This window comes from Scardinius erythrophthalmus (assembly GCF_964197995.2).
Source record: "Scardinius erythrophthalmus genome assembly, chromosome: 16".
NCBI lineage: Eukaryota > Metazoa > Chordata > Actinopteri > Cypriniformes > Leuciscidae > Scardinius > Scardinius erythrophthalmus.
Window position 1 is genome coordinate 40066212 of NC_138236.1, and position 23504 is coordinate 40089715.

The 23504-nt window shown below is 35.1% G+C and overlaps 1 protein-coding gene across 1 annotated transcript in view; it reads right to left on the reverse strand.

Moving 5' to 3' along the window:
* Positions 1-23504, reverse strand: part of LOC308704532 (uncharacterized protein) — a gene marked incomplete at both ends in the record, with an annotated part of 100013 nt that overhangs the window by 54681 nt on the left and 21828 nt on the right. The window contains one exon of the mRNA XM_081388902.1: positions 22963-23136. Within this exon, the coding sequence (XP_081245028.1) occupies positions 22963-23136 (174 nt within the window). The remainder of the gene's footprint in view (positions 1-22962; positions 23137-23504) is intronic.

Below are 23504 nucleotides of genomic sequence, written 5' to 3' on the forward strand. Positions count from 1 at the left end.
ATCTCAACTCTGAACGATGTCTACCTATACAAGTAGGGACTTTCTGAACGATCTCTACCTATACAAGTGGGGACTCACAATAGCCTGCAATGGAACTGTGTGTGTATGTGTGTGAACAGTTAAGTCTGTCTTTATTTTGTAACTATAATTTATTGCTACAACGGGGTAAAAAATACAGACGGCCCGGCTGTAATAAGGATCCACTGAAGGCAAGTGTAAATGAGAACCCAAGTGCAGTTTATTACAAACAAAAGCAAAGATAAAACAAAAACATGGTGTGGCATGAAAAAAAAAACTAAAAAACCAGAACATGAACAAAGACTTACAAACAGTGGTCTACAGGAAACAATACTTTACAAAGACACATGGAAAACATGAGGGCTAAATACAAAGACTAATGACAAGACAAGGGACACCTGTGATGAACAGTGATCACACAATTAACCAATGACAAGACACATGGCAGGATCACATGACAAACAGGGAATCACATGACAGACATGGAAACATGACATGACACAAAAACATGACAAGAACAAACCCAAAATCGTGACACCGGCAGCAACAGTTCAAAATCAGAGGCGAGAATATCCTCTTATCATTCATAATATTATTTTTCTTATTTAACGCTCACTCTTCAGAGATACTTTCTAAGCTTGGTTAAGCAGTCCCTAACAATTTACTTGTCATTGTTATGTGCCATTGCACACACACACACAAGAGGGGATCTGCAACTCAATGTTATAATTATAATGTAATTATTATTATATTATTAAGATATTGCAACTGATAGTATTGGCTGCATATTAATTAAAACATAATTTCTACTGTAATAAATTCAGTAGACATGTCCTTATTTTTTTTTGTTTCCTTTGTTTCTAGGATGTTGATGTACAGAGATATTAAGTGTTTGAAATATTGCTCAATTTAAATGCAACCAAACTTTTGTCGCTCGTTACCATCCAACAGTGGACCTTTCTTGAAGATCAAATTCAAAACTTTTAAGTTGACTTGCTGCATCTCGTCATTTTGAAGAAACAAAAATGAAATACACAATTTTCTTGTAAGGTCTTTTTTCATAATATAACTTCAAATATGCAAAAAAAAAATTTTTTAAACATGCCAAGATGGAATCTCAACTCTGAACGATGTCTACCTATACAAGTGGGGACTTTCTGAACGATCTCTACCTATACAAGTGGGGACTCACAATAGCCTGCAATGGAGCTGTGTGTGTGTGTGTGTGTGTGTGTGTGTGAACAGTGAAGTGAACTGGCAGTGAAGTCTTTCTTCATTATGTAACTATATATATATATATATATATATATATATATATATATATATATATATATATATATATATATATATATAGTATATGATATATTATGCCTTTTATCATTCATAATATTATTTCTCTTATTTAAAGCTTATTTTCTCTCTTCATAGATACTTTCTATGCTTGGTTATGCAGTCCCTTTAGGGTTTTTGGGATTAATCAAACAGAAATAGCTCTTTTAAGGTAACAATTTCAGGTGACTTATATTTAGTGTAGTGTAAAGCATACTTTATACAGTGAATAATGATTTTATTAATCAAAATGAACTTCGCGTCCCCAGTTGGATGGTAAAGAACGATACGTGTTTGGCTGCTTTGTACATTTCTTGCCATCACAAACACACTGTAAAGATTTTGGAGGTCAATCTCAAAATGTTATGTAGCTGCACTGAACATTTTTAGTTGGTTCAGTTGAAATATATGAAGTAGGGATGTTCATTTAACATTTTGTTTTCTGACTGACAGCTGATGCTTGTTAACCAGTCAGATCAGTTAACTGACATGATTTGAAGGTTAGATTAGAATTAAATGGAATTAGAATAGATAATAGTCTGTGATCGATTCAATTACCTCAAACATGTAGACTTACATGTGCAAATAGCAGCATAAACAACAGAACATGAGGATTCACACACCGTCACATCAAGCACCCGCAGTGCTTCTGTGAACACAGTAAACCAGAATAAAACTGTATATATAACTGTATATATAATAAATAGGCCAACTTAAATGAACAATTAACAAAACTAAAGTGCAATAAATAATAAACGCTTTATGGTCTGTTTACACAACATCATTTTCAACTGAAAACTGAAAACGTTTTGGCCGTTCATTTCAACGAAAATGCCATTTTGGGGGCCTGACAATGCAAGCTTTTGAAAACGAGTTTTAAAGTGCAAGGTTTTGAAAATTATGCCTTTACCATCTGCATGTAAACAACATAAACGGGAATTTGTGAAATTGGTACGTCATTCCAACCCGGTCACACTAAATGCTTCTCTATAGCACACAATGGGCCCTATCTCGCACCCAGCGCAATTGACTTTGTACAGCGACGCATGTATCATTCCTATTTTGCACCCGCGCAAAGCGGACTTTTCCCTCCACAGACGCACGTCGGTTAACTAAGAAATACACTTGCGCTCCCCGGGGCGGTTCAGCGCAAAGAGGAGGCGTGTTCCGGCGCAAACGTTCCCTCATGCTATTTTACAGGTTTAGAAAACAATTGCGCCACTGACCGAAAAAAAACAGTTTAAAGTCAGTGACGCGTTGCGCATGTTATTCATATGCTATTTTAAGGGCGCATGCTTGGCCATAATCAATGTAGCGTGTGCACAACATACACTTTTATTCTCTCATCTACACAGAAGCAGCAGTTCTTATTTTTGCAAATCATACATTATTACGATAGATAGATAGATAGATAGATAGATAGATAGATAGATAGATAGATAGATAGATAGATATATAGACCAACCCCTTTTAGATTTGCGCCGGGCGCAAGAGTCATTCATCCCGCCGGGAAAATAGCAACATCGCCGAGATCCGCCCACAAAGTTACTTGCGCTTTGCGCTTTGACACTTGCGTTTCAGATCGTTAAAATAGGGCCCATTGTGTTTATTGTGCAATTTATACGCGGAAATGAGTTTTTACGTGTATGTGATACGCATGGGTGGGTTTAGGGTAGGTTTAGTAGTGGTGTGTAATATGTAATATGTATTATATGTTTGGTTAGGATTAGTGCTGTAGGGTGTGTGTACACGCAATAAAGTGCGTATCATATGCATGTAAAAAACTAATTTTCACATAAAACATTGCACGATAAACTATGCGTGCTATAGAGATGCATGTTCATGAGATCAGGCTGGTCATGCACAAGTATATAACATGTTCACATGTGTACTTATCATCAGGTGTTCACATGGTCATGAGTATTACGTGTTTTTTTTTTGTTTTTTTTTTACAAAGTGAACTACTGGCCTGGCTTGCATAATACAGCCCTTTTAGTGTTTATAGGGTTTGTTTGTAAACAATGTTATAGTTGTATTTAACAATATTTTACATTTTGCACGCAGTTGTGTAGTGTATTACTTTAGTTTGAAAATTACTTGCATTATCTTTTTAACTGTTAAATTCTCATTAATTTCTCTTTCATTATGCTTAGATGAGGTTAAATCTTGGCTTGCTCAAAACTTTTTGTCTTTAAATGAAGACAAAACTGAGTTGATCGTTTTTGGCCGGGGGTGAATAGAGCAGAAATATTGCTTTAAGGTAACAATTGCAGGTCACCACACAAGTTAAACTGTACATGATCTAGACTCTAGATAAATATAATGCGACCGCAGCAGTAAGTCAGGGGAATGCTTATATTTATTCCTTTGGTTTCAATTTTGAACATGTTGCCGTTCTTTTTAAAAAGGTACACATTTTAATACAATTATAAAATGATATAACATGATTTGATACTGTATATTAGCAGCAATTACGGTACACATTTTTTACTTTAGCAACAAAGTGGAGACCCTCTTTTCTGTAATGAAAGACCAATCTTATGGGTTGTGGTCTCTCAGACATTGGCAGTAATAAAAATAAAATAAATACATTGTTTCCCTTTGGACTTAAATTACACTTGATACTGGGCATCATTACATTTTTCCCCTGACTGAAAGGGGATGCTTGTAACCCGATCATAATCGGTTATCCGACAAGATTAGAATGTTATATTCTAATTAAATTAAATTAGAATGTATGTATTTTTCAATACTTATCACTTCTTCCAAAGCTCTTCACTCCCATTGTCTTAACCAACTTTCAGCTTCACTGCAGTTAATTTCACATTTAAAACGCATTAAAACTACCAGAACACATCATTCATGTCTCAAATTAAGTCATTCTTTCAGAACTGTGAAGGTTTCAGCCAACAAACATAAATTAAATATACAAAACAAAACACAGACAAACAACAGGCAGCAATATGCACTATTTTCTGCTGTTCAGAATTCAATGCAGTTTATGTTACATGGTTCATGTTTACATTAATGTACAAAATTATTTCCTTTTGTATAGAAGGTGATGAAATTGAAAGACTACGACTTGTGTATGTGTTTAGTTACATCTTCATTTTTCAGATTTTTTTCAAAAAAGAATATTCAGAATATATATCAATGTGGTATACGGTAGAAATATTGCACATTTCAGTCTAGCTTAGGTTTTTAAATTAAATAACACAGTCTTGGAAAAATATGTAAGCATGTGCAAATAAGCCTGTATAGTAAATCAAGTTCTGTTGGTCTTTGTGTTTAAGTGAGAAATTAATTCATTTAAATTGAAAGATCTCAATGTTTATAAGATCTTTCAATTATGTTTAACAGTTTTGAGTGTATAAAAGAGTGTATAAAAATGGGCTCTGAGTTTTGGCAGTGGTTGTGTCTAAGTGAAATATGTAGTTTGGAAGATGTAGTCACTGAATGCATTAATACAACATTGAATGACACAGACATTTGCAACACTTCTACAGTAATACCGTATTAAAATATATTAAGAATCTAAAAAAATAAATACTATCAAAACAATTAGATGTAGCTGAACACATACAGGTATTAATCTTTCAGTTTCATCACCATCTATAAAAAGGGGAAACTTGGGGGGAAATGTGTACTGTACTGTAAACAATGAACATGTGACATAAAATGCTGTGAATTCTGAACAACAGAAAACAGCAGAAATATGTTATAATGCTACCTGTTATTTGTGTTTTTTTTATTTAACGTGTGTTTTTTGGGTAAAACCTTTTCTAGTGTTCTTGAAGAATGAGTTGATCTGAGACATGAATGAAGTTTCAGTGCATTTTGAATGTGAAATGAACTGCTAGCTGTAAGTTGGTTTGGAGAAGATATCATGGTCTTTTAACCTGATATCATTTAAGATATCATTTAAGACTGTGGTATAAATGATTGAATGATTTAACTATAACTCATTATTATCCTTGATATTCTAAAATAGGTATGTTTCATGTGTATGTAGACTCTAGTGTGTGTGAATTGAGTTGTTGCACTTCCCCCCACACACAATTTACATATCAATGCAGGAAGGCCTGAAAGGCCAGTGTTTGTCTCAGGTGAGAAAACAGGCCAACAACCCTCACAGTACTGTTACCAATATATGTGCAACTTCTCAACTAAACTAAAATAAACTAGAGAAAACACTGGGATTTACCCTGCCAAATTAAATTAAATTACAGGTTTTTACAATTGCTAGGACACATTTCTCAATATTTAGGTACATTTTCAAAACTCTTCACTCAGTTCTCCTAACCAAATTACAGCTTGACAGCAGCTCATTTCACATTCAAAATGCACTGAAACTTCATTCATGTCTCAGATCAACTCATTCTTCCAGAACACTAGAAAAGGTTTCACCCATACACTTAGTGCATTTTGAATGTGAAATGAACTGCTGTCAAGCTGTAAGTTGGTTTGGAGAAGATATCATGGTCTTTTAACCTGATATCATTTAAGATATCATTTAAGACTGTGCTATAAATGATTGAATGATTTAACTATAACTCATTATTATCCTTGATATTCTAAAATAGGTATTTTTCATGTGTATGTAGACTCTAGTGTGTGTGAATTGAGTTGTTGCACTTCCCCCCACACACAATTTACATATCAATGCAGGAAGGCCTGAAAGGCCAGTGTTTGTCTCGGGTGAGAAAACAGGCCAACAACCCTCACAGTACTGTTACCAATATATGTGCAACTTCTCAAATAAACTAAAATAAACTAGAGAAAACGCTGAGATTTACCCTGCCAAAATTATTTTGTAAAGTTTTCTTTTGTAAAAATGTATTTAAAAATAAATAAACAAGAATTACACTATCTACTGTTCACTGCAGTTAATGTTACATTATCCACGTTTACAATACTGTACAAAAATATGAAACTGAGAGTAACACTTGTATAGGTGTTTAGTTTTTTTTAGTTTTTTTTTATTCAGAATATATTTAAATATTAGGTTTTGAACATCAGTTTTGATTAGAGAATGTAAACATCTGCAAATTGGCCTGTATAGAACATAAATGTCTGTTGGTGTTTGTGTTAAGTGAGAAATAAATAATATTTTGCCAAAGCAATAATAAATGATCCACAGTTTGGCTCACATAAGCCCCATTCACACAGAGATTCCGGAAAATACACTGATAATTTGTCCCGGGATTGTTTGATTTCTGTTCATTCACACTACCAGTGATTTTCTGAAATCAGTGTGTGTATATATTATAATATAATATTTAAATATAAAATCTTAGCACTATGTTTACAATGACACTAAATTAATGATTATTCCAAACACAAATAAAATTTCAGTTTCTCAATACTAATGTCACTTTTTCAAAACTCTCTTCACACAGTGATCACACCATCCGTCTATGTGAGCTAAACTGTGGATCACTGCTTTGAAAGATGTCATTGAATGCATTTTGTGCCATTTACATGAATTATTCTTAAACACAAACTCCAACAGAACTTTATGTTCTATACAGGCTAATTTGCACATGTTTACATACTTTTTTAAAAACTGTTAATAATAATAGTACTGTTAAACTGTTAAAAATAACAAGTAATATCAGTAATATCACATTGAAATAGATATTCTGATTCTAAAATATAATATTATCAAAATAATTAGATGTAACTAAACACCAACACAAGTGTTCACCTATACAAAAGGGGAAACTTAGGAATATTTTAGTACAGTAATGTTAAAAAGTTTGTTAGTTAGTATACTTTACTTTATTGCCCTTTTTCAGTAAATCTGTCTTGGACTCATAGCTGCATTAGTACACAACATATACATACACACACAAACCAAAAAGAGTTTAAAAAGACGACTACATTACTACATCTTGCTATTTAACATATTAATAGATACAGGAATAAATGATTTTTTGTAACGGTTACTCTTACTCAGTGGGACTCTATACCATCTCCCTGATGGCAGAAGCTGACACATTGGAAATAAAAGATGGCTTGAATCACTCACTATTGTCTGTGCATTTTTAATAACCATCGATTCGTAAATTGATTGAAGTGATGAGTACTCTCTTACACCCATAACTTTCATTGCAGTTTTCACAAGACGTGCAAGCTGTGATTTTAGTGCAAGCTGAGATTGCCATACCAAGTTTGCATCCAATAATTTAAAAGACTACCTAAAACGGCATAATAAAATAATTGCATAATTCTCTGATTTACACCAAACAGCCTAAGTCTTCTTAAAAAATACAATCGTTGCCAGAATTTTGAACAAAGATAATCAATGTGGGCTTTCCAAGTAAATTAACGATCAATGACCACACCTAGATACTTATATCCACCTGCTCAATGATATTATGATAACTGGGTTCAACTGCAGTGAATTATAAACAGTACATAGTGTCATTCTTGTTTTATGAAAGCATTTTACAAAAGAAAACATTGTGTAATGCTCCTGTTGTTTGTGTTTTTTTATTTTATGAGTGGCAAAGTGTATCACTGTGTGTATGGGTGAAACCTTTTCTAGTGTTCTGGAAGAATGAGTTGATCTGAGACATGAATGAAGTTTCAGTGCATTTTGAATGTGAAATGAGCTGCTGTCAAGCTGTAAGTTGGTTAGGAGAACTGAGTGAAGAGTTTTGAAAATGTACCTAAATATTGAGAAATGTGTCCTAGCAATTGTAAAACCCTGTAATTTAATTTAATTTGGCAGGGTAAATCCCCGTGTTTTCTCTAGTTTATTTTAGTTTATTTGAGAAGTTGCACATATATTGGTAACAGTACTGTGAGGGTTGTTGGCCTGTTTTCTCACCTGAGACAAACACTGGCCTTTCAGGCCTTCCTGCATTGATATGTAAATTGTGTGTGGGGGGAAGTGCAACAACTCAATTCACACACTAGAGTCTACATACACATGAAAAATACCTATTTTAGAATATCAAGGATAATAATGAGTTATAGTTAAATCATTCAATCATTCATAGCACAGTCTTAAATGATATCTTAAATGATATCAGGTTAAAAGACCATGATATCTTCTCCAAACCAACTTACAGCTTGACAGCAGTTCATTTCACATTCAAAATGCACTAAGTGTATGGGTGAAACCTTTTCTAATGTTCTGGAAGAATGAGTTGATCTGAGACATGAATGAAGTTTCAGTGCATTTTGAATGTGAAATGAACTGCTGTCAAGCTGTAAGTTGGTTAGGAGAACTGAGTGAAGAGTTTTGAAAATGTACCTAAATATTGAGAAATGTGTCCTAGCAATTGTAAAACCCTGTAATATAATTTAATTTGGCAGGGTAAATCCCAGTGTTTTCTCTATTTTATTTTAGTTTATTTGAGAAGTTGCACATATATTGGTAACAGTACTGTGAGGGTTGTTGGCCTGTTTTCTCACCTGAGACAAACACTGGCCTTTCAGGCCTTCCTGCATTGATATGTAAATTGTGTGTGGGGGGAAGTGCAACAACTCAATTCACACACTAGAGTCTACATACACATGAAAAATACCTATTTTAGAATATCAAGGATAATAATGAGTTATAGTTAAATCATTCAATCATTCATAGCACAGTCTTAAATGATATCTTAAATGATATCAGGTTAAAAGACCATGATATCTTCTCCAAACCAACTTACAGCTTGACAGCAGTTCATTTCACATTCAAAATGCACTAAGTGTATGGGTGAAACCTTTTCTAATGTTCTGGAAGAATGAGTTGATCTGAGACATGAATGAAGTTTCAGTGCATTTTGAATGTGAAATGAACTGCTGTCAAGCTGTAAGTTGGTTAGGAGAACTGAGTGAAGAGTTTTGAAAATGTACCTAAATATTGAGAAATGTGTCCTAGCAATTGTAAAAACCTGTAATATAATTTAATTTGGCAGGGTAAATCCCAGTGTTTTCTCTATTTTATTTTAGTTTATTTGAGAAGTTGCACATATATTGGTAACAGTACTGTGAGGGTTGTTGGCCTGTTTTCTCACCTGAGACAAACACTGGCCTTTCAGGCCTTCCTGCATTGATATGTAAATTGTGTGTGGGGGGAAGTGCAACAACTCAATTCACACACACTAGAGTCTACATACACATGAAACATACCTATTTTAGAATATCAAGGATAATAATGAGTTATAGTTAAATCATTCAATCATTTATACCACAGTCTTAAATGATATCTTAAATGATATCAGGTTAAAATACTATGATATCTTCTCCAAACCAACTTACAGCTTGACAGCAGTTCATTTCACATTCAAAATGCACTGAAACTTCATTCATGTCTCAGGTCAACTCATTCTTCCAGAACACTAGAAAAGGTTTTACCCAAAAAACACACGTTAAATAAAAAAACACAAATAACAGGTAGCATTATAACATATTTCTGCTGTTTTCTGTTGTTCAGAATTCACAGCATTTTGTCACATGTTCATTGTTTACAGTACAGTACACATTTCCCCCCAAGTTTTCCCTTTTTATAGATGGTGATGAAACTGAAAGATTAATACCTGTATGTGTTCAGCTACATCTAATTGTTTTGATAGTATTTAATTTTTTAGATTCTGAATATATTTTAATACGGTATTACTGTAGAAGTGTTGCAAATGTCTGTGTCATTCAATGTTGTATTAATGCATTCAGTGACTACATCTTCCAAACTACATATTTCACTTAGACACAACCACTGCCAAAACTCAGAGCCCATTTTTATACACTCTTTTATACGCTCAAAACTGTTAAACATAATTGAAATATCTTATAAACATTGAGATCTTTCAATTTAAATGAATTAATTTCTCACTTAAACACAAAGACCAACAGAACTTGATTTACTATACAGGCTTATTTGCACATGCTTACATATTTTTCCAAGACTGTGTTATTTAATTTAAAAACCTAAGCTAGACTGAAATGTGCAATATTTCTACCGTATACCACATTGATATATATTCTGAATATTCTTTTTTGAAAAAAATCAGAAAAATGAAGATGTAACTAAACACATACACAAGTCTTAGTCTTTCAATTTCATCACCTTCTATACAAAAGGAAATAATTTTGTATATTAATGTAAACATGAACCATGTAACATAAACTGCATTGAATTCTGAACAGCAGAAAATAGTGCATATTGCTGCCTGTTGTTTGTGTGTGTTTTGTTTTGTATATTTAATTTATGTTTGTTGGCTGAAACCTTCACAGTTCTGAAAGAATGACTTAATTTGAGACATGATTGATGTGTTCTGGTAGTTTTAATGTGTTTCAAATGTGAAATTAACTGCAGTGAAGCTGAAAGTTGGTTAAGACAATGGGAGTGAAGAGCTTTGGAAGAAGTGATAAGTATTGAGAAATACATACATTCTAATTTAATTTAATTAGAATATAACATTCTAATCTTGTCGGATAACAGATTATGATTGGGTTACAAGCATCCCCTTTCAGTCAGGGGAAAAATGTAATGATGCCCAGTATCAAGTGTAATTTAAGTCCAAAGGGAAACAATGTATTTATTTTATTTTTATTACTGCCAATGTCTGTGAGACCACAACCCATAAGATTGGTCTTTCATAACAGAAAAGAGGGTCTCCACTTTGTTGCTAAAGTGAAAAATGTGTACCGTAATTGCTGCTAATATACAGTATCAAATCATGTTATATCATTTTATAATTGTATTAAAATGTGTACCTTTTTAAAAAGAACGGCAACATGTTCAAAATTGAAACCAAAGGAATAAATATAAGCATTCCCCTGACTTACTGCTGCGGTCGCATTATATTTATCTAGAGTCTAGATCATGTACAGTTTAACTTGTGTGGTGACCTGCAATTGTTACCTTAAAGAGCAACTTGCAGGTTAGAAGACCCAACAAGTCAATGTATAGAAAAATAATGTAGGAACTAGATTTTCTTTAAAAAAAAATTATAAATATGCTACAGTGGCTTCTGGAGTCGTTTTTGTGAGAAAATTTTACTTCCGCATCTGAAAATGGGCGTGACGGGCGAGAGTCGTGACGTAGCACGAGGGAGAGCGGTCGATTCACACAACAGGGAAATATGGATTGCAATGACATTTCGGACGCTGAGGAAATTGTTTACGGACCACAGCCATACAATTATGAGCCTGCTAGGCTGCCAAGAGAGCAGGGACAGGCCAGGATTAATGTTAGACAGAACATATTGGAACTTACAATAACAGAAACTAAGCTTTGATCAGGCGTTTGTCATGCTCATTAATATCCGCCCAGACTAACGTTACGTGATATAACTTAGCAGTTTCTCATGGAGAGACAGAGAGATATTTATTCATGATACATTTTTTGTTCCATAGGTGCTTGTGTGGGAAATGCGAGGCAATGTTTACAGCTGAGGAAAGTCAGTGTTACAGGGAGGTGGATGCATACTGGGCCTTAGTGGAAAATGCCAAACTTCCATGGTTGCAGTTAGTGTTACTACAGTAAAGCCATGGTGAATGTTGCTGATCTGTGGACACTGGATAGTTCGTTCATTCATTGCACAATGTTTATTCCTGGTTTTCACGTCAGCGCTGTTTGATTCGTTAATAACGGAGAAATGTGAATATTTCTCACTAGATCTCGCAGCGATGTTATTACTTCAGTGGCGAACTCTTTATTTACCTCGCAGTTAGGCTAGTGTTGCTTGATCAGGCTCGCGCTGCACTGGTCCAAACTGATAAACGGTCCACACAAACACAATAACGAGTAACTGTTAGCTCAGTTTCGTTCCGCTTATATTGCGTTTGCCAGTTGATGTTGTGCTCGCGCCTACATCCAGCGGGAGAACCCGAAGATGCGTACACTGAAGGAACCGCACTAGCTCTGAGTCTCACCCGGTTCTTACTTCGGTATCCCATGTTGAACTCCTTCATATCGCCGGGACGATAATCATCCGATCTGAAGTGAACGCTACACACGACCGCGTTTTCCGAAGCCGACGCGGAAGAGAAATCCCGTCTCTTCACCTGCACAACCCGCACCCAGGCACAAAAGATAGCACCGTCCTTTTTCCTGTTAGGAAACCGGTGGACTCGATGTCCTGACAGGCTGGAGTTTTTGCAAGCTCCACAAACATATACATTTACCATGACGATGATAAATTGAAATACAAAAACTACTGAAAACACACTGTCTCACGACCGCTCTTACTGAATACCAACCTACTCTGCACTGAGCTGCGGCAGAGCACAGCACACGTCTCCCTCGTGTGACGTAAAATGACGCGATGTTGAAAAAAAAGCGGCTTGTACGAGCAGTCAAAGAAACGCTCACTTTATCTACTAAATTGGTGTCATTATGTCGTTTTAAAACATTTTAAATCCTGCATTATCTTTTCATATGGTATTTTCATACACGGTTATATATTCATTTAGATTTTTTTTTTACCTGCAAGTTGCTCTTTAAAGCAATATTTCTGCTCTATTCACCCCCGGCCAAAAACGATCACCTCAGTTTTGTCTTCATTTAAAGACAAAAAAGTTTTGAGCAAGCCAAGATTTAACCTCATCTAAGCATAATGAAAGAGAAATTAATGAGAATTTAACAGTAAACCTGTTAAGCTTCACCAGTGCGTCGGCGCACTGAAGCGTTTTTTATTTATTTAATTCAAAATTACTATCAGATTTAATGTTATGACTTGACAAACTATACATCATTAAAAAGATATAAGACTCAAGTTTCAGTATTTGACCACTATTGTATTCTGAGAAACTCATAGTGACAGTTATGTCTTAATTTGTGTCAGGAGTTATGAAATGAAAAAATGAGTCGATACCTTTAATATGAATTATGCGCGTCAGCCGCTCCCATTCATAAAAAACTCCCGTGCTGTCGTCATGACAGCGATACACAAAACAACGTCCCTCAGGGCTTTAGCTCAAAAATGTGCAGATTTGGAGAAATATTGATAGATTCTTTTAGATTCACATCATATTTCTATAGACAGGAATAATATTTATTGAATTTATACCCAAATGCGTCAATGTAATCTTTATGAGCGTTTGGTATTCTAATTCACAGTGTTTTCAATTCATACCAATAGCCTGAGGGCGCTATATGCACAGTAATATAGTCCATATATGGGACATGAAGAAGAGCCATGATCATGTGACATTCCAGGAAGCCTCGAACACACACACAGCTAACAGAGATCGGCTGTAATCATGCAGATAAAAGATGTTTTGAAGACAATAAACATGATTGCAATGATATCTGATTTGCCTGTGTTCTTCAAGCCATGCCAGGTATTTTTATAATAATAGATTATATTTATAATGTAATGCTAATCTATATAGACTTCATCATTGTGCATAATACTATCAAATAATATATTTTCTGTCTGTTTTTTTTATCTGAAGCTAAATTAGATCACAGAAGATTATTTAAAACATTCGGCTTGAGTTATAAAGTACGTTTTGAGCATAAATATGGTTTTAATCTCATATATTGTCGTGTATTGATGGTGTGCTAAGCTAACATGCTAGCTAGCCCTAACTGTTAGTCACATGACATGGTCTTGAAAAACATTTAACTAAATACAGAGTTTTGGGCTTATTATCTTCAGATTTTAAACATAAAATGTTTAGACATGTGGCTTTAGCTGTAGTGCATTTCTAGATTGCTCCAGTGCCAATTTCAATTTTATTTTCATGAGGATGTTTCATAAAAAATAATTTCTAATAACTTTACAAAACTTTGAAGCTATTTATAACATTTTTTGTCATTACGACAATAATTAATTCTACATTTACAATAAACTGCCAGGTGTCAGCTTTCAAACGAGATCATACTTGTGCTTTTAGTACAAAGGGTTCATGAACTGTATCTGTTTTAGTTTGGGTATGTCATTTCTGGGGATTTTTCAAAAGTGGCGTTGCAGCTTAACAGGTTAAAAAGATAATGCAAGTAATTTTCAAACTAAAGTAATACACTACACAACTGCGTGCAAAATGTAAAATATTGTTAAATACAACTATAACATTGTTTACAAACAAACCCTATAAACACTAAAAGGGCTGTATTATGCAAGCCAGGCCAGTAGTTCACTTTGTAAAAAAAAAAAAAAAAAAAAAAACGGCAAACACGTAATACTCATGACCATGTGAACACCTGATGATAAGTACACATGTGAACATGTTATATACTTGTGCATATGACCAGCCTGATCTCATGAACATGCATCTCTATAGCACGCATTGTTTATCGTGCAATGTTTTATGTGAAAATTAGTTTTTTACATGCATATGATACGCACTTTATTGCGTGTACACACACCCTACAACACTAATCCTAACCAAACATAATACATATTACATAATACACACCACTACTAAACCTACCCTAAACCCACCCATGCGTATCACATACACGTAAAAACTCATTTCCGCGTATAAATTGCACAATAAACACAATGGGCCCTATTTTAACGATCTGAAACGCAAGTGTCAAAGCGCAAGTAACTTTGTGGGCGGATCTCGGTGCTGTTGCTATTTTCCCGGCGGGATAAATGACTCTTGCGCCCGGCACAAATCTAAAATGGGTTGGTCTGAAGTAGCTTCATTATTCATAGGTGTGGTTTGGGCGTAACGTGAAATAAACCAATCAGAGCGTCATCTCACATTCCCTTTGAGAGCAGGCGCGCTTGTTCTATAGCGGAGTCCTATTATAACGGCGGATTTGCCAGGCGCACGCGAGGAGCGGTTCACAGCCGAGGAGACCGACGTTCTCGTCAGGGACGTTGGGGATGGAGAAACACACCCAAATTAACTTTGGTTAAACATTAAACAGGCGTATGATAATTTGGGTAATGTGTGAGCTAGATGTATGCTTTTATAATAAACTATCTATCTATCTATCTATCTATCTATCTATCTATCTATCTATCTATCGTAATAATGTATTATTTGCAAAAATGAGAACTGCTGCTTCTGTGTAGATGAGAGAATAAAAGTGTATGTTGTGCACACGCTACATTGATTATGGCCAAGCATGCGCCCTTAAAATAGCATATGAATAACATGCGCAACGCGCCACTGACTTTAAACTGTTTGTTTTTTTCGGTCAGTGGCGCAATTGTTTTCTAAACCTGTAAAATAGCATGAGGGAACGTTTGCGCCGGAACACGCCTCCTCTTTGCGCTGAACCGCCCCGGGGAGCGCAAGTGTATTTCTTAGTTAACCGATGTGCGTCTGTGGAGGGAAAAGTCCGCTTTGCGCGGGTGCAAAATAGGAATGATACATGCGTCGCTGCATTTAGTGTGACCGGGTTGGAATGACATACCAATTTCACAAATTCCCGTTTATGTTGTTTACATGCAGATGGTAAAGGCATAATTTTCAAAACCTTGCACTTTAAAACTCGTTTTCAAAAGCTTGCATTGTCAGGCCCCCAAAATGGCATTTTCGTTGAAATGAACGGCCAAAACGTTTTCAGTTTTCAGTTGAAAATGATGTTGTGTAAACAGACCCTAAAGCGTTTATTATTTATTGCACTTTAGTTTTGTTAATTGTTCATTTAAGTTGGCCTATTTATTATATATACAGTTATATATACAGTTTTATTCTGGTTTACTGTGTTCACAGAAGCACTGCGGGTGCTTGATGTGACGGTGTGTGAATCCTCATGTTCTGTTGTTTATGCTGCTATTTGCACATGTAAGTCTACATGTTTGAGGTATTTGAATCGGTCACAGACTATTATCTATTCTAATTCCATTTAATTCTAATCTAACCTTCAAATCATGTCAGTTAACTGATCTGACTGGTTAACAAGCATCAGCTGTCAGTCAGAAAACAAAATGTTAAATGAACATCCCTACTTCATATATTTCAACTGAACCAACTAAAAATGTTCAGTGCAGCTACATAACATTTTGAGATTGACCTCCAAAATCTTTACAGTGTGTTTGTGATGGCAAGAAATGTACAAAGCAGCCAAACACATATCGTTCTTTACCATCCAACTGGGGACGCGAAGTTCATTTTGATTAATAAAATCATTATTCACTGTTTAAAGTATGCTTTACACTATACTAAATATAGGTCACCTGAAATTGTTACCTTAAAGAGCTATTTCTGTTTGATTAATCCCATAAACCCTAAAGGGACTGCATAACCAAGCAGAGAAAGTATCTGTGAAGAGAGAAAATAAGCTTTAAATAAGAGAAATAATATTATGAATGATAAAAGGCATAATATATAATTTACTATATATATATATATATATATATATATATATATATATATATATATATATATAGTTACATAATGAAGACAGACTTCACTGCCAGTTCACTTCACTGTTCACACACACACACAGCTCCATTGCAGGCTATTGTGTGTCCCCACTTGTATAGGTAGAGATCGTTCAGAAAGTCCCCACTTGTATAGGTAGAGATCGTTCAGAGTTGAGATTCCATCTTGGCATGTTTAAAAAAAATTTTTTTTTGCATATTTGAAGTTATATTATGAAAAAAGACCTTACAAGAAAATTGTGTATTTCATTTTTGTTTCTTCAAAATGACCAGATGCAGCAAGTCAACTTAAAAGTTTTGAATTTGATCTTCAAGAAAGGTCCACTGTTGGATGGTAACGAGCGACACATGTTTGGTTGCATTTAAATTGAGCAATATTTCAAACACTTAATATCTCTGTACATCAACATCCTAGAAACAAAGGAAACAAAAAAAAAAAAATAAGGACATGTCTACTGAATTTATTACAGTAGAAATTATGTTTTAATTAATATGCAGCCAATACTATCAGTTGCAATATCTTAATAATATAATAATAATTACATTATAATTATAACATTGAGTTGCAGATCCCCTCTTGTGTGTGTGTGTGCAATGGCACATAACAATGACAAGTAAATTGTTAGGGACTGCATAACCAAGCTTAGAAAGTATCTCTGAAGAGAGAGCGTTAAATAAGAAAAATAATATTATGAATGATAAGAGGATATTCTCGCCTCTGATTTTGAACTGTTGCTGCCGGTGTCACGATTTTGGGTTTGTTCTTGTCATGTTTTTGTGTCATGTCATGTTTCCATGTCTGTCATGTGATTCCCTGTTTGTCATGTGATCCTGCCATGTGTCTTGTCATTGGTTAATTGTGTGATCACTGTTCATCACAGGTGTCCCTTGTCTTGTCATTAGTCTTTGTATTTAGCCCTCATGTTTTCCATGTGTCTTTGTAAAGTATTGTTTCCTGTAGACCACTGTTTGTAAGTCTTTGTTCATGTTCTGGTTTTTTAGTTTTTTTTTTTCATGCCACACCATGTTTTTGTTTTATCTTTGCTTTTGTTTGTAATAAACTGCACTTGGGTTCTCATTTACACTTGCCTTCAGTGGATCCTTATTACAGCCGGGCCGTCTGTATTTTTTACCCCATTGTAGATTTAAATGGTCTTTCCTCAAGCAATTAAGTTTTTGATAACTGATGATGTTCGTCATTCTTTTTTTTTTTTTTTTATTGTATATGTTTAGCTATGCATATTGTGATCTCTGATGCCTGTGTGAACATATATTATATATATGTTATTATGTGTTATTATATGTATACTGTATTTATATGAACATAAAGACATAAAGACATACAAAATAAAGACAGATTTAACTGTTCACACACACACACACACAGCTCCATTGCAGGCTATTGTGAGTCCCCACTTGTATAGGTAGAGATCGTTCAGAAAGTCCCCACTTGTATAGGTAGAGATCGTTCAGAGTTGAGATTTCATCTTGGCATGTTTAAAAATTTTTTTTTTGCATATTTGAAGTTATATTATGAAAAAAGACCTTACAAGACAATTGTGTATTTCATTTTTGTTTCTTCAAAATGACGAGATGCAGCAAGTCAACTTAAAAGTTTTGAATTTGATCTTCAAGAAAGGTCCACTGTTGGATGGTAACGAGCGACACATGTTTGGTTGCATTTAAACTGAGCAATATTTCAAACACTTAATATCTCTGTACATCAACATCCTAGAAACAAAGGAAACAAAAAAAAATAAGGACATGACTACTGAATTTATTACAGTAGAAATTATGTTTTAATTAATATGCAGCCAATACTATCAGTTGCAATATCTTAATAATATAATAATAATTACATTATAATTATAACATTGAGTTGCAGATCCCCTCTTGACAAAAAAATGCATATTTGAAGTTATATTATGAAAAATATAATATATATGGTAAACCTTTATAATAACTGCATCCTATTAATCATTAGTTAAGCATTAGTAAACAGTTAAATCATAATTCATAAAGCAGACATTAATAAGCAGTTTATACATACAGCTTTAAATGCTGTATTACTGATTTAGAAGCATATCTATAATGTGTTTAATAATTGTATTTTCGTACTTTATTAATTATCAATTTATCATTTCTAAATGAAGTATAGCATTATTTACAAACCAGTTATTTAGGTGTTGTCAGTGATTCATAAGATCACTTAGAAAGTGTAAGTAAATGTTGTAGATTCATGAGTTATAAAGCATTTAGTAGTGGTCAGTTAACTATTTTGTGAGCTCATCTGAAGTGAGGACTAGTTATGCCTTGTAAATCATTTATAAAGGAGATTTAAAGACTCAGTTTTCTTCTAAACAGAAAAAGGAAACAAACACACACAGTGATACAGAACATAGAAATATTAACAGCCTTTAAATCTCCTTTATAAATGTTTTACAAGGCATAACTAGTCCTCACTTTAGATGAGCTCAAAAATAGTGAACTGACCACTACTAAATACTTCATAACTACCTGAATTACAGTAGAAATACATGTTAATAAAGCATTTATTAACACACTGAGTAACTATTACCATATGTCTGAATAATAAATATGTATGAATGTACATTTAAATAGTTTAATCATTTACTCACACTTTCTAAGTGATCTTATGAACCACTGACAATTCCTAAATAACTGCTTTGTAAATGATCCTATACTTTATTTAGAAATGATAAATTGATCATTAATAAAGTATGAAAATACAATTATTAAACACATTATAGATATGTTTTTAAAACAAGAATAAAGCATTTATATCTGTATTTATATACTTCTTATTAATGTCTATTCATTTATAAAACTTTATAAAATGATTAACTGTTTACTAATTCTTAACTAATGATTAATAGCGTGGAGTTATTATAAAGTGTTACTGAAAGCTCCAGTTAAACAGCAGCTCTACAGTCTCAGAGCCTCTAGGACAGCAACCCATTCAAACAATAGAGAAGTGTGAACGACGTGTGTTAATGGGCCACTGCAGTTCCTGCTCCAGCCTACAGGAGCGCTGCTGAGTATGGACTTAAACACACACACACATGTAGGTCCCCACTTGGTCAAAAATGTAAAAAATTCGCCAGAGCGTGTTTTAGCTGATTTTAACATGTTTTAAAGCATGACCAACAGGGGACTTGAAAAAAGTCCCCACTTGGCTCGACGGTCCCCTGTTGGTGAGTGTGTAACGACACCAAGGTCCCCACTTAGATAGGTAGACAAGTACACACACACACACACACAACCACACACACACACACACACACACTAACCCGTCCCCTAAACCGACCCATCACACACACACACACACACTTAACCAACCCCTAAACCAACCCATCACACGCACACACACACACACACACACACTAACCCGACCCCTAAACCGACCCATCACACACACACACACACACACACACACACACACACACACACACACACACTAACCCGACCCCTAAACTGACCCATCACACACACACAGACACACTAAATCGACCCATCACACACATTTTCAAAAAAACGCATTAATTTAATTTAGGCCCACAGTGACACAAGTCCCCATGAGTGTGTGTGCATTCAGGTTTAAGTCCCCATCACGATAGAAAAACATGTACACACTCACACACACACACACACACACACACACACACTCACACACTGCATAGATACTTCATTATTTAATCGCACTGGCTTCACAGCAGGTTGTCAGATTCATTTAGCTGATTTTGTTGTTGTATGTACCAGTGTCTCTCTGATAAAAAGTAAACTATGTTTAACAAGATTTCATATTTAATATGAATTAGTTTGTCTGTATTTTTCATTGTTTTTTTCTTGTATACTTTTAAGTTCCATTTATTTGGTGCTTTGTTCAATCTCAAAACATTATTTTTAATTTTATTATTAAGATGTCTGCACAAGAAGTTAACTGTAATCTCGGCAAACGTTTAACTTTGCTGAAATTATGCATCTCGCTTTGGTCTACCCTGGAAATGTTTGCTCTGCTAAACTATAATTACTAAAACTAAAACTGAAACAAAATAAAATAAAAACTAAATAGAAATGTGTTTGCAAAATAAAAACTAAACTAAAACTAACAAAACCATTAATGAAACTAACTAAAACTAAACTTAAATTTAAAGCAAAATTGAAAACAATATTAAAATAAAAACTAATTTAAAAAAGCAAAACTATAATAACCTTGGTTGCAACAACTAGTAACTTTAGAAAAACTACAACACCACACCGGATCTAGCTAGACCGGAAACAAAACAACAGACACGCCGCACACACTTGTTTGAGCTTGCGAGCCGGCCAAAGAGTAGTAGGCTAAAGGACGAGAAGCACACCAGACGAGAAGCGCCGCATCTTTAAAATTCGAGCACATTATTCTCTGAGTGTACACACACCGGCGGCGCCATTCGGCGTCTGTCCGCGGTGCCCAGCTACGGCTCAGGACCTTGATCAAAACCCTGCCGCTCCACAGAGCGCCATTTACATATTTTTGTATTAAATTTACATATATTTGTCTCAAATTCCATTTATTCGGAATGGCGCCGCCAGTGTGTGTACACTCAGAGAATAATGTGCTCGAATTTTAAAGATGCGGCGCTGCGCTTCTCATCTGGTGTGCTTCTCGTCCTTTAGCCTACTACTCTTTGGCAGTGTCACTCTGACACTGCCAAAGTTCTCGTCCGGTGTGCGACCTTCTTAACGCTACGTTTTGAGTGGATGGTGAGCGCCAGGCATCGAAATGGATGCCAATAAGATTCTGAATGGAAAGTTTACTTTTAAAAAGTTGCCAAATGGTTCCATTGACAAGATCAAAGTGATCTGTGTGTTTTGTCGTTGTGAACTGAGCTATCATCGCAGCACGACCAGTCTGAAATACCACTTGACGCAAATGCGAATTCTCTGATGCAATTATTTGCTCCGAGTGTGAATGGTAGTGTGAAATTGAACACTACAGTATATGCCAATGTTGTTTTCAATAAAAAAAACATTTGCACAAAGCAAGCCGATCCACTTTTCCATGTTGATGAGAGCATTAAAATAAAAAAAAATAAAAAAATTGGGACAAAAAGAAATCAAGGGACATTTAGAATAGATAAAAATGTGCGATTATTTGCGATTAACTGCGAGTTAACAATGACATTAATGCGATTAATCGCGATTAAATGTTTTAATCATTTGACAGCACTCCTAAAAACACATCTCTTTGACCTAGCATACACATAACACATTACAGACTTCTATAATTCAATGTTAGGCTGCATAGATCAGGTCAGCCGGAACCGGGAACACTTCCCATAAATCCTGATGTACTCATTACATCATAAGAACAATGGCATCTACGCTAATATTAGTGTTTTTGTTTATCCCGAGGTTTATTCGGTTAAATTCGGTTTGCGTATCTACCCCGAAGTGATCAAATTCTGTATCAAAAATGTTAAGCCCAGACAAGTAGTTTTTTAAGGCTTGGTTTGTAGGGAATTACAAACCTGCGCACATATATTCAAACGCGCATACCAATAGACTGATCTTGTAATACGCATGTGCACGCCATCAGCGTTCTCACAGGTTTCGCGTTTAAAGTCTATGTAGAGTTTCCTGTTAAAACGGTGTCGTGTTAGTGGCCCCTAAGTTAATAACTAATGATTGTTGCGACGGAAGTGAATCAATCAAATTAACTTTAGCTGGAAAATAACTTTATTCAAGAACTGCTATAAAGCCAAAACAATCTCTGTTACTTTAAACTATCCTTGTATCTCTGTAAAGCCGCTTTGGAACAATCTACATTGTTAAAAGCGCTATATAAATGAAGATGACGACTTGACTAGTGATAAAGCTGATATGGTGACAGCTCTGGTTCAGGTGAAACACACACCACTTCCCTCTTTTCAGCTGCACACACGCATTTTGAGGAAATGCTCACGCTTTCACATGGGTCTGTTTGCACAAGCATTACAAGGCAAGTTGATTTACACCAAACATTTGTAATAAAAAAAAAACTCTTCACTGTATCCTGCAACTGTTGTCTGGTTGGTAGTTTGTCTAGTTTATTTAACTGTTAGTTTTACTTTCTTTTGGGAGATAATAATATAGTAAGATATAAATGTTCCTCTTTAGGGAGACTCCTCACCACTGCCTTCTACCGCCGGCAGGCTCAAGCTGGAATCTGTTGCTGAACCACCGGATGGGGCTTACACCAAAGATATATTATACACACTATCTACTGTACATATTAATCATTATTCACTCTGAGTCTTTATGGTAGAGATAATCTTACCATAGTTCCTCCAGTTTACAGTGAGGATTATCCAGTCCACCAGAGAACAGCTTCACTCCTGCGTCTCCTAGTTTATTCCCAGACAGACTCAGATCTCTCAGGTGTGAGGGGTTTGATCTCAGAGCTGAAGCCAGAGCAGCACAACCTTCATCTGTGACACCACACTCACTCAACCTGTAGAGAACAATGACACACATTAGGCCTATATCCAGAGATAAACATGACACTTAAAAATAGGGCTGACTTCTAATAGTCGAGGATTCGACGATTCGATTCGGAGAGGTCTGATTCGACTATGAACCTCATAGTGGAATACATGGGCGTCAGTTTGGTTTGAAATGTGCTGGGGACAGAGACGCATTCGCATTTTCAGAAGGGCTGGGTACCATTTTTATTTTATTTTTTCAGGTCATGTTTTGAAAGACGATGTCCTGTAGCTTACTAATGTAAATAAATAAAAAAGTATTCAAAAATCTGCTTCACATTTTCAGCAGGGCTGCGGAGCGGCTGTGAGTTGACTCCACACGGTTCTCATGCGCGTT